Raw genomic sequence first — 12,191 nt, 5'->3', positions numbered from 1 at the left:
CGGCAGACGACTGCCAACAGCGATGGAAAGCGATACCAGGCGAAGACAAAGCCTGATGGGAACGCAGTCGCGCGGGTGGTCGAAGCGACTCGACCGCGCGACAGCAATAAGGAACAGCAGAAGCCGTCGGGAAACGCCAGCGGGGGCTGCAAGGGGGCTCCCGAGGGCGGCTCCAAGGCGAAGGGCAGGCAGTGAATACACTGTCTGTCAAGGAGCGAGCACGTCCTGAGGGATGTGCTCCAACGATGGTGGAGGGACCACCCAACGAGGGAAGGCAGGACAAATCGGGGAGATTTGTACCTGGACCGCCGGCGGGCGTTAAACGTGGAAAGATAGTCGGAAAGCAGCTGGGGGCTGGAGAGCTCAAGCTGGAACCGCCGGCGGGCGTTAAACGCGGAAACGTTGTCGAAAAGCAGCCGGGGGCCGGAAAGCTCAAGCTGGAACCGCCGGCGGGCGTTAAACGCAGGAACGTAGTATTGGAGCAGGTAGGAGCTGGCAAGCTCAAGCCTGGACCGCCGACGGGCGCTAAACGCGAAAATAGGGAAACCCAGAACAAGGCCAAGGGACTTAGTTCTGGTGGATCAGGTGGCCAAAACCAGGAGGGGCCAACGGGACCCAGATCTGGCAGGTCAGGTGGCCAAAATTTTGAAAACCTAATAGGACTTAGGTCCGAAGGGTTAGTAGGCCATACCGTCAGGGAAAGCCAGACTGAGCCAAGTGGACTCAAGTCTGGTGGACCAGCAAGTCGAGTTGAGGTTGTGGAAGAACAGGACAGGCCGGAGAAACCTGTGCCTGCCACGCAGGAACCCATCGGCACGAGGACGGATCAACAAGTGGAAAGGGAGGTACCCGGACCACAAGAAAGCGGCACAGCGGTGCCTGAAGCAGCAGCGTCAGAAGACGAGAAAGCAGCACGAAGACAGAGGCTGGAAAAAATTATTCGTCGTGTCGGAGAGGCGAGTAAGATGTTACGAGATATGTTCTCGAAAAGGCAACTTGTTGTCTTGGACAGGCTGAAGCCCTGTGAAGGAGGCATACCTCAAAGCAGGAAAGGAGCCCTTCCAGAAAGGAAGAACAGCGTCACAGCTGTGCTCCCAACCCGCAAACATGATAGAGCGATTGTGGAGCGAAACCAAAGAGAGTTGAGAGAACGGGAGCTGATGTGTGCCACAGGCGTTTTCAGCGTACCCAGGATGGGTACTGGAACTGGAAGCGTGACTGGTAGCCGAAGTCGAGTGGACTCAGGTCTGGTCATTCAGCGAGCAGCAGATGCCGGGGGAATCCTGTGTGATGGAAACCCTCGGCCAACGAGATGCAAAGCCGAACCCAGGTGCGCGCAAACCCTGAGGGGTCCCTGCCCGGCCAGCAAGGGGGACGCACAGCAGCAGCAGGCAGAAGTAGTGGCCAGGCAAACCCAGGGAGGTCCCTGCCTCGCCGAAACTACGGACGCACGCAACCAGGCACAGGCGGTGGTTAAGCAAACCAAAGGTGGTCCCTGCTTTCCCGGAGAAGCCGCAGCCGACAACCAGGCGGAAGCAGCGGCCAGGCAAACCAAGGAAGGTCCCTGCCTCGCCCGAGCTGTGAAAGCCAACGGAGAGGTGAAAGCAGTGGCCAGGCAAACCCAGGGAGGTCCCTGCCTCGCCCAGACTGCGGAAGCCGACACAGAGGTGGAAGGGGAGGCCGAGCAAACCCCGAGAGGTCCCTGCTCCGCCAAGACCCCAGAAGCCAACAGCAGACCAATGACAGACCCAGAGGAGTTCATTTTGACAGATCCACTGGGCAGCGGATATCGGCGAAAGCATGCGGAAGCTACCCTGAAGTTCTCAATGAAACCGATCTCGGAAGGTAGTAGCGACACGATTGCGAAGCAACGCCGACACCAGGCAAGGACAGATGCAGCGATTGCTGAACCAAACCCGAAGGAGCCGAAGGAGCGGCAGCCGAAGTGCGTTACAGGCACAACCGGTGTATCCAGGAGTGGTACGAAAGCCGGGGGTGTGACTGGTAGTTGTAGTCAAGGGGAAGGACCCTTGGCTGGTTCACAAGGAAGTGGACCTTTGCGGCGAACGCGCACGGAAGCTGGAAACCGCTACCTAATGAAGCCGATCCTGAAAGGCGGTAGCAACGTAATCGGAGACCTGCATCGAAAATTGCCGAAGATAGATGCAGTAACAATGAGGTTTACCAAACCGAACCTACAGGAGCTGAAGAAGCGAGAGTTGGCGTGCGTTACAGGCACGCTCGGCGTATCCATGAGGGGTACATATGCTGGGTGTGTGACTGGTAGTAGTCAAGAGGACTCAGGTCAGGTCGACAAGGAGGTAGGAGCTGTTAGAGGGACCCTGCGAGAAGGCAGCTCTCAGCAGACTCGAAGGAGTACCCAGAGTGGTACAGAAGCCGAACCAGCAGTCGCGCAAACCCTGAGAGGTCCCTGCCCGGCTGACAGTGAAGAGGCACAGCAGCGAGGTGGTACTAGACGGCGCGGTAGCACTCTAGGCCACCAGGCGGAAGTAGCGGCCAGGCATACCCAGAGAGGTCCCTGCCTCGCCCAGGCTACGGAAGCCCCCAGACAGGCGGAAGCAGAGGCCAGGCATACCCAGGGGGGTCACTGCCTCGCCGGATCTGCGGAAGCAACCAGTGGGACAGCGGGTGCGCCCAGGAACGTGCAACGTGAAAGCGACCCCTGTTCAGAGGCGAAAGGGGAGGCCGAGTATACCCAGAGAGGTCCCTGCCCCGCTGTGAACCCGGAAGCCAATCAGAGACCAAGGAATGACCTACAGGAGACCCTTTTGGCTGGTTCACTGAAAAGTGAATCCTTTAGACGAACGCGCACTGAAGCCGGCTCGAACCTTCTAATGAAGCCGATCCTGTATAGTGAAGGCGCGGTGAACTATATTGGAGATATTTGGTTGCAGCAGAACGACGCAACGAGGGAGCTGAAGCAGCCCAAGGCACTGGTGCACAGTGGGGGTTCGCAGAGGCTTCTGCGTCGAACTGCGGGGCCGGACGCTCACGGTGGGAGTCTCGTCTGGAACGAGGACTGTCTGCCAGGGTGCTCTTGGCCGGCAACGCACAAGGCCGAAGGCGGTACTGCTTTGGAAGCAAGAGATACCAGCCGGAAGCCGAAGCGGACTGTCCACTGGGGTGCCAGTGAACGGATACCCGAAGCAGTGGGACAGCCTACCCAAACGACATGGAGACCGGAATACCTAGGACATGTCATCACCGAAGATGCAGGATGCCTACTATCAGAGGAGTACCTACTTCCTGAGGTGACCCTGGAGCAATTGCCAGAGAAATTGGCAGAAGAGATACCAAGAAGCGGATGGGTGGACCGACTGCCCAGCAGGCATGAGAGGCCCCATCTGGAAGGTATTGAAGATCCGGCACAACGCGCAGCCGTGCCGAAGAACATGAAGAGGAGGAAAGGCTTACCACCCGAAGAGGTAGCCTGGACTCCAGGAGAACCACCTGGAAAAACAGGAAATGGAATGGGATCGGTATGGAAAAGGACCGAACCAAACACACGAGAACCCATGAAAAATGCTGAAGAAGCAATTGAGGGAACCATGCAATGTAGAAGATGGAATTCTCTACAGAAGACGACCGGAGAAATACCGGCGAATATACTCCTAGGTTATACTCCTCCTAGACCAGGAGATTGGAGTATACCTAGTAGACGAGGACCCCTACCTGAGCAACTCGCGGCTAGAGCCGAGAGACTCGAAAGGGCGAAGCGTAGGCAGGAAGTCTACCAGAGGAAGCTATTCCCAGATAAGGAAAAGGAACCTCCCAGACGGTACCAAGTCGGAGACGAGGTACTCGTCAGAAACTTCGCGGGAGGCAACTTCACACCGACCCTTACAGGGCCATATAAGGTCATCCGGATCGCAGGACCGGACACCTACGAGATCAAGCGAGGCGGCGTAGACCGACTGGTTCATCTGGACGACATCAGGAGCCATGTCAAGAAGGTCTTGCCAAGACAGCAGGATGTGCGCGTCGAGGAAGAGGATGATGAAGATCCGCCACCGGAGGAGGTGGTCGATCAAGACGTGGCACAGGCGGAAGAACCGCCAACAGAGCCCAAGAGGGACGAAAAATTAGAAAGACTTCGAGGGATGCGGAAAGTGACGCCCAGAGACCCACCGGTACCTCCCTGGAAGCAACCGGATATCGCGATTGATACGCGGGACCCGAAGGTCAAAGAAAAGGTGAAGCGCCTTGACAGGACCGTGAAGGCTAGCCTGCAGCACACCAAGGAGTTGGTGACAGCCGCGAAGGGGCGAACCTGCCACCAGTTTGTCAAGGGCGCGGAAACGTCTTCGGCAGAAGATCGTGAACCACCTGGAGGACAAGCAGCAGAGAAAGTCGAGGGGAGAAAACCCCAAGAAACAGACAGGGCGGATCTGCAGGAGGGGCCTGCGGAGAAGTCCGAAGGTCAGCGACGATTCACGGGTGAGCGTCGTGTCGGAGACCGACGAAGATCCCGAGTCATATCGCTCGAACCCGATAGCACGCAACGCGATCAGAGCCAAGCTGCGACGAGGGAAGACCTGCAGAAGGTGTACCCTGCAGCAACGGGGGACGGTGACAGCGATAGTGACGATGAATGCGCCAGACCTAGGGTGATAGTGACCAGAGCCCTGGTACACTAGAACCCTGTGAGCGGAACAAGTACTGTCCTATTGGGGCCACGGTGGCGTGCCAAGACAGGAACCTTTTTTAAAGGAGGGGGGTGTCGTGAAACAAAACTAGTTTGAAATTTCACGAGCTCCAGTATAAGGACCGCCCACTCAGAATGAACAACACGAAAATGCGGAAAAACATTGGTTTTCCCAAGATATTTCAGCCTAGTTTCGAAAATTAAGTTATGAAATGTCGTTTCCTAAGCGATAGAAAAATCTTTTGCAAGATTATTAGCCTTCGCTAATTTTTAAATAGGGAAAAAGCTGATTTTATGGAAAATGGCTTTTTCAGTTAGCTAGATAGGGAAATCGTGCTTTCTTCAAAGAAGCATCGATAGAGATTCTTAGCAGCTATCGTTTGATACCTCGATCACGTTTCCAGTGCTCGTGGTTCAATTTTTATTAGCATTTGAGTTCGAAAAATGTAAGATTTTTCAAACGCATATTTTTGCAAGAAGGAACAGGAATATCGAGACGTGGCATAAGACTTTTTGTCTTAGGATGCTGAGATCTATATGAAATCAAGGAAAACGAAAATTCAGGTTTTTCGCGATTTTCCGAAGATTTCCGAGTGAGGCCGAAGACTGTTAGATTTCATTTATCGTACAACGCAAATTGAGGAAGCGAAACGAAACATGAAAAGAATGAGACAGAAACAGCGGCATATAGACGTCAATGGAAATTAGCAGAGCGGTATTCCTACTTCAAAGCCCAGCGCCTGCATAAAAACAGGTCGTAAACGCTGGCAAATCCATACGAAATGAGTTTTTTTCGTAGTGGAACTATTGAAAGTAGGTCAGTCAGGATCGCACGGCTTTTGCGATCTCTGGTTGGCTGAAAGTGGCGCGGAAGAGAGCCCGTTTATTTAGGATAAATATGCGGAGTTCCGTGTCACGATAGTTAGTCGAAGTTTGAACATTTAGCGGGTAGCAGCAATTTTTAAGAATCCGAAGATTTCTTAGAAGTTTCAAGTTGCGGTCAGGATTTTTTGAATGAATTCGTGTCTCTGGTTCTTTTCAGAACTAAATAGAGACAAAACACATCATTGGAGTCATCAGGAAGCTGCGGTTAACACTATATAGCCAATTTGGAGGAATTATTACTGGAATTTGGAATTCTCAGGATCCCTTGAAACCAAATCAGGATATATTAGTGGCTGGATATTTATTAGAGGAATTCCAGGACCGTGAACATTTTGGGAGCTGCTAAAACGGATACTGGAGCGGATTACTGGCTAAATATATTATTGTTGCACATAACCATACTTTACGTTTGTCCAGGTTCCTTTTGGCACCCCGCCGAAGGAAAGCAGCCCAAATCCTGCAAAGGAAGAGCAGGTCCCTACTAAAGTTGCTCGGTCTCACCCACCCGATCACCTTGCGGTGTTAAAGATCGAGGTGTTTAGAGATTAAACTCGAGAGGGTCAAGACATCATTAGTTACGTCCTTCGGGCGAACGACTCAACTTAACCGTTGGGACCTTTCCAGGACTTCGATACCTTTCCACCTAATCCTGCGAGCGGCCCTCATCCTAGGGTGCTGTTCAACCGTTAGGCTCCCTGTTCCTACATCACTAGCTCAGTTCACCCAGTAGGCCTTGGTTAGGAAAGTAGCTTTCGCGAACCAAGGGTGAACTTAAAAACATAGATTTCCGTGAATCCTACCCTCTGACTATTTCCTCGTCAGAGTCATATTAGGGACTTTTGAAATCGAAATGCAGACTAGGGCAAAACACGCGCGAGCGCAACTTGCCGAGAATACGCCAGTGCCAAATCGCGAGACCACAAGTTTCGGTCAAACTAACTTCCTGTCAGACATTTTTAGTCGCCTGAGTGCGACTCCTACGAGCCGACAAGGAACCCCTTTGGAATCTGGTTTCACAGGAAACAGTATTCCCAGAACTCCGGTAGGATCAGCCAGTCTGAGGCTAGGTTCTACTCACCGTTCTTTTTCAATAAACGAGGACATCAGTGCCTCTCCCTTGGTCGCAGAGCGACAAACCGCGGGCATTGGTGGTTTTTCGGCAAGCCGAATAATTCGAGAATTCGACAAGTCTCAAAGGACAAAGTCGTCCTCAAATCGCGATAAAACAACGCGAAATAGCATGTTGGAATTAAACCGCATTAGGGAAAATAAAACCTCGGCGATGAGAAGGATTGATCTCTTACATGCGGAAGTAGAACGTCAGGAGACGTTGCTACAGAAAACTGGACACCATCTCCGAGGAGATGCACCAGCTAGACCGCAAAGCGAACCCCAATTAGGGCTTCGCGCGATGTTATCTATGCGAGTACGATCCCCTATGCTGAGATCGGCTCCGAAACTACGAAATTCGCAATTTTGTTCCCAACCGGAACAAAAAGCAGAAATCGGAGATTTTTGCCGACGGCGAAAACCGGAAGGAGCGTTCCCTCCGAATCCGATAATTTTGCCTGAACGCGAGATAATGAGACACATGACGGAAGAGTTACCCACTTATGTGGTAACCAGGAGTCCGAAGATACACAGGGTGTACAGCCATCCTGTAGAAATCGCATGTGCACAGGAAATAGAGCCATTGTCGAACCCGACAAGAGATTCATGCTACGGACAGCGTTTTCAAAGCAACGAAGGCTTTGGAGATGCTGGCCACATGGAAATGGAACAAAGCGTCGAAGCACAGGTCGTCCGACGCCAGGCGTCGCGATGCCCCCAGGTCGGAGCATTTAGCGATCCCTGGGAGGAGAGGGGTGCGTTGCGCACAGGAGCGCCTCGCATCTTGAACCAGCTGGATACTGACGACCTAGCGGAAGCGCTAGGGGGTGGTGGAATGCCAGGGGGTCACCCTGAAGCCGAGAGAGGCTTGGGGGCGGCTTCATGGCGGGGTCAGTACCTCCAAAAGGAGTCATACGTTCCAAGAGAGCTAACTGAAGCAAACCAACCTCCCGTCGTACTCAGACAGGAACTGAGTCCCAAAATCCCTGGGGCTCAGGTCTGGGAGGCCAGCCGGCCGTTACGGCGAACGGTACGCGCGGTCGGAGGGGGCGGAGTCGTAGGACACGCCCCCTCGATGCAAATCGACCCAGATGTAAGTGTTACCGGAGGACAACATGTGATGCAGAATCGGTTAGCGAAATGCGCGTCTAAAGACAGTACTTTTGTTCTACCGTGGGAAAACTGATTTTCATGGATTTTTTTCACGCCATCATAATGTTTCACGAATGAAAAATCATTTCAAATGAAAATCAGAGAAACAAAAATGTAGATAGATAGATAGATAGATAGATATTCATTCATGCCATTACACAAAGTGTTTTACATACGTCAAATCAATAATTTGATAAACTTAAAAGAACACATACATACATGGTCATGAAGTGACCCTTCTTTACAGTAATAACTTCAGAATTTCACTTCTGATGGAATGAGTCTTGTTCTTGGAATTTTATCATAATTTTCAGGGATTTGAATTCAATTTCAGGGTATTCAATTCCAGGGATTATTTCTTGTTGTCCTTCCATTCCTTTGTGACTCAATTAAAACGAGAAACTTATCATTCCAGAATCCAATTTTGATGGAACATTTCCAGCCGAAAGTAAACCCCATTTCATTGTTAGGGAAATTTTTGTATCGATTTCCCAAACCAATCGAAAATGGTACTGGATTTTCCTAACGAATAACAACATAATTATCGGTAAGCCCAACTCTCTAGCAATTGTAACTCCATTCGGTTGATCCTTCAGCACTATAAAACCCAACTTGAATCTGAGCTGGATTTCGATTCGAAATGAACTAGCCAAATTTCCATTCTATTGGAGTACACTTAGTGAACAAAGGACGGATATTCATGTAAATTTTCTTCGAATCCTATTCTTGTGCAAATGTATACGAATCGAGAGTATTGAAGAGGTGCAATTGGTCTTTCAGATATGTGGGTTAGTTTGTGGAATTCTTGAATTATTGTATAATCTTATTCACAGAAAATTGAGTCACTTGAAATCGGAACCCTGTGATATTGAATCACATTACTAGTTGTCTGAGCAGTTCTTTCATTTCTCTTGATACACCTCCAAAACATGGTTTTTGACCGGTTCAACGGAAGATGAGACATCAATTCGATGTTTTGACTGCTCTAAAATTCACCTTTTTGGCGAGATAATATATGTGAGAGCTCGCATTGTCATAATGGAGAATAATTCGTCTTCGGCGATTAGTTTTACGAATTTCTCCGAAGACTTTCGGCAAACAAGTGGTCTTGAACCACTCAGAATTGTTGCTCGAGTGGAATAGTGGTAACACCACCCATTTTACCGAAGAAACAGACGACCATTTGCTTCGCTGTGATTCTTCCATGAACAACTTTTGTTGGATTCATAGTACATTCGGTATTGCGCGAGATTGATAGAATTTCAAGAAGGCAAACATGCTGGTACATCAAAGAAAGCCGCCAAGGAGCCATTAAAACATATTTTCACATTTGTCGTAAAAAAAATTTAAACTTCTTCTTCCTGAAGATGATCACCTGGTGATCGAAACACGTATTGAGGTGTTGAAATAACGGTTTGGTGTTGGGATAAAACTTCAGTAATATTTAATTAGGTCTATGAATTGTAAAACATTACATTTTTTATTTTTTTAATTGAATTTTCAATTTTTTTTAATCTTCATCTAAAAAATATGGTTCGAACTTTTTCCAAAATTTGATGAATAACTTCTTTCGTTAACGAGGGATTATTTAAAACTCGTGAAAAACTGATATCGGAATATATTTCTACATTAAACGTGTCCCTGTGCCTGATACACCAATAATCAAGATAATCACTTTCATTATATAAATACTCTTTTGGTATAACATTCAAACACAGTATTACTTCTTCGAATTGCTTATCGAATATTTCTCTATCGAAAATCAATCGAAATAACAATTTTTCTCGAAGATTGATATGATCAGAAAAATTAATACACTGTGAATAATTGAATTACAAATTAATATTGAATGCAATTCAAACATTGCAAATAATCTCAATTATTCTCAGAATATCTCCAATTCAACTAACGTAGGTTTACAAACCAATTCTGCAAGGGTCGCTACAAGAATTCGAGTTGAAATTATCAACACTGAAGCAATAAAGTTATGCCAAGCTGCTCTTTACTTAAATATTGATGTACTTACTTCAATATCACCTGGTTTTTCAAAATTTTCCGATGGGGACAACGAACTATTTCAAAATTATTCACCTTTTTCTGCAAGCAAAAAATGATGAGCCTACAAAAATAAAGGACTGTAAGGTAAGGCCTGCTGCGTGCAGCCTAAATTGAAATTAATACTGAACCATCAGGTGATTAGTTGATGATTTGATTGTCAACTCCAACAGTATAAAAATGTATATGTTATCCCTGTTACTACCCAATTTTTCTCAATTCTCAATGGAGTGGTCGGTGTCAAGGCTATGGATACTCATCAAAGAAATCAAGCTAGACAATGAGCTCTAACAAGGCAGTGAATCAGGCTATGGGCTAGCTCCCCGACAATATAATCTTATCTAACTGAAACAAATATCATTATTCACAAACTAGTATACGCAGAGTGACCATTTGATTATTATAATTAAATATATTTTTTTACCAAATATTAGTCTATCTCATGTGTAAAATTGAAACGTATTCAAATAAATTTTGTTGATTTTATACTGTTTTGATACTGTTAAGTTATATACGCTTGCGCTCCTATCGGATTTGTTTTAACTAAAAATGAATATTTTGGCACCAACTCACTTTCACTGATTGTCTTTTTTGCGTCCGGTATAAGGACGTAAAATAATCATGGATGCAAAATGAAATTTACCGAGCCTGTTGAAGGACGTGAAATGATACTCAGGTGAAAACACCTCATCCTTACCTATAATGTGAACCTACGATTTTATAGGCACGTGTGGCAGATAGCCAACGGAAAACAACAACTAACCCAACTAATCTCGCGCAGAAAGTTGAAATGAAACCATCAAGCACCTGTGCAAGGTCTTCCATTTGGAAGATTCTCCAAAAGTTTTCTTCTATATAATAAATGCTGAAATTAATTCCATATAGTCGGAATGACCACTGGAATGACAGCGTTCTTCATTTTCGACCTCAACGGCGAACTGTATATATGGGTCATAACTTTCGAAGATTTCTACTATCTCTGATATTTCGTCTTCGGGAAGACGTAAAAAATATCATCAATATATTTCTTTATGAAAGAGAGGATGAAAGGTAAAACTTGTAAGACCAAATATAGTAGCTCATCCATAACATGCGCTGCCAAAATGGGGCTGATGTTGGCTCCCATAGGGGTCCCAAAACTACATCCAGATTGGCAATCATGAAATTGTCAGTTAATCGTTTGATATTCCTCTTGAAGACGATCACTTGGTGATCGAAATACAAAGTGTTGAAATAACGGTTTGGTGTTGGGAAAAACTCCAGTAATATTCAGATAATTGCAAATTATATTGATTCGAAGTAAGCATTCAATTTTCATCAGAACAACATCGTAGCTATCCACATGCGCATTGTTTCATGCGTTGAATATTCAAGTTCACTGACGAGAAACTAGTAGGTACTCGAAAATCGGTCTATCAGTGGTCATCCCGACCAAATGAAACTCATTTCAACTTTTTATCACTTGGTGATCGAAACACGTATCGAGGTGTTGAAAATAACGATTTGGTGTTGGGATAGAACTCAAGGAATTTTCACTATTGAGCTATGGAATCTTTTTTCTGATCTGATTGATATGAATATAACCTCATCAATACATCCTGAGATATTTGTTGAAAATATCGTTGAACAATTTTCCAATATAGTCGTCGAAGCATCTATTGAAAAAACTTCTGAAATTGAAACACAATCTCGTCTTCTGGTGAAATGAGAAATGCGAAACAGTCTTCCTTAACAAATTAAAGAGAAACTATTCAGAGGCAAATCTAGATGAGACTCATCATCAAATACAGTGAAAGAAAACGTATGTTGGAAAAATGAATTCCTCAATTTCATTAACTGATATCTGAAAAAACATTGACAGAATCGAAGGTTTGAATTCTAATATTGTAAAAACATGTCTGAACGGAGATGGTGATATATTAGAAGTAGTAAAGAAGAAAGTAATACAAATCATGAAATTAGGAAACAACAACAACAAAAATTAATTGGCACTCCGTGGCGACTTGATTAATTCCACTGGCGCATTTGCTTTTTCAGCTGCAGGAAAACCCATAAAAACGTCCAGCACTACATCATCTGAAGATCTTACTCTGCCAATTTCCTCTCTTTCATGGAATGCAATAGTACTTAATTCAGTCCGTTTCGTCTTTGACCAATACGTAATTATAACGAGATTCAACGCAAAAATCACAATGAACAATGTCTGCATGAATATCATAATAATTGTCTGCTAGATCGAAGTGTTCATCTATTTTGAACCTTCGTAAGAGTTTGGTGATTCCGTCGGAGGTTGTCATGTTTGAAGATCATCAACGTTATTATT

At 46.5% G+C, this 12,191-nt stretch overlaps 2 protein-coding genes across 2 annotated transcripts in view; one reads left to right on the top strand and one right to left on the bottom strand.

The window, feature by feature from the left end:
* LOC141483653 (twitchin-like) overlaps positions 1-12,191 on the bottom strand; it is a 437,930-nt gene that overhangs the window by 262,712 nt on the left and 163,027 nt on the right. The gene's annotated exons all lie outside the window — the stretch shown is intronic.
* On the top strand, positions 246-5,743 carry LOC141483647 (uncharacterized). Its single transcript, XM_074178417.1, has 2 exons — positions 246-585; positions 634-5,743. The coding sequence occupies exons 1-2, from the start codon at positions 246-248 to the stop codon at positions 4,656-4,658; spliced, it is 4,365 nt and encodes a 1,454-aa protein (XP_074034518.1). The 3' UTR covers positions 4,659-5,743.

The sequence above is a fragment of the Leptinotarsa decemlineata genome, unplaced genomic scaffold, assembly GCF_025532065.1.
Source record: "Leptinotarsa decemlineata unplaced genomic scaffold, Ldec_3_MD MMD2_tig00003798_RagTag_RagTag, whole genome shotgun sequence".
Taxonomy (NCBI): domain Eukaryota; kingdom Metazoa; phylum Arthropoda; class Insecta; order Coleoptera; family Chrysomelidae; genus Leptinotarsa; species Leptinotarsa decemlineata.
This window is presented reverse-complemented; position numbering and strand designations above follow the sequence as displayed.

What these genes read in the sequence shown, in the direction of transcription:
- LOC141483647 (XM_074178417.1), top strand. Translation starts at nt 246, where the DNA reads ATGGTGGAGGGACCACCCAACGAGGGAAGGCAGGACAAATCGGGGAGA. An exon ending in ACTTAGTTCTGGTGGATCAG is followed by an intron (nt 586 to 633) that starts GTGGCCAAAACC and finishes CTGGCAGGTCAG; the next exon opens with GTGGCCAAAATTTTGAAAAC.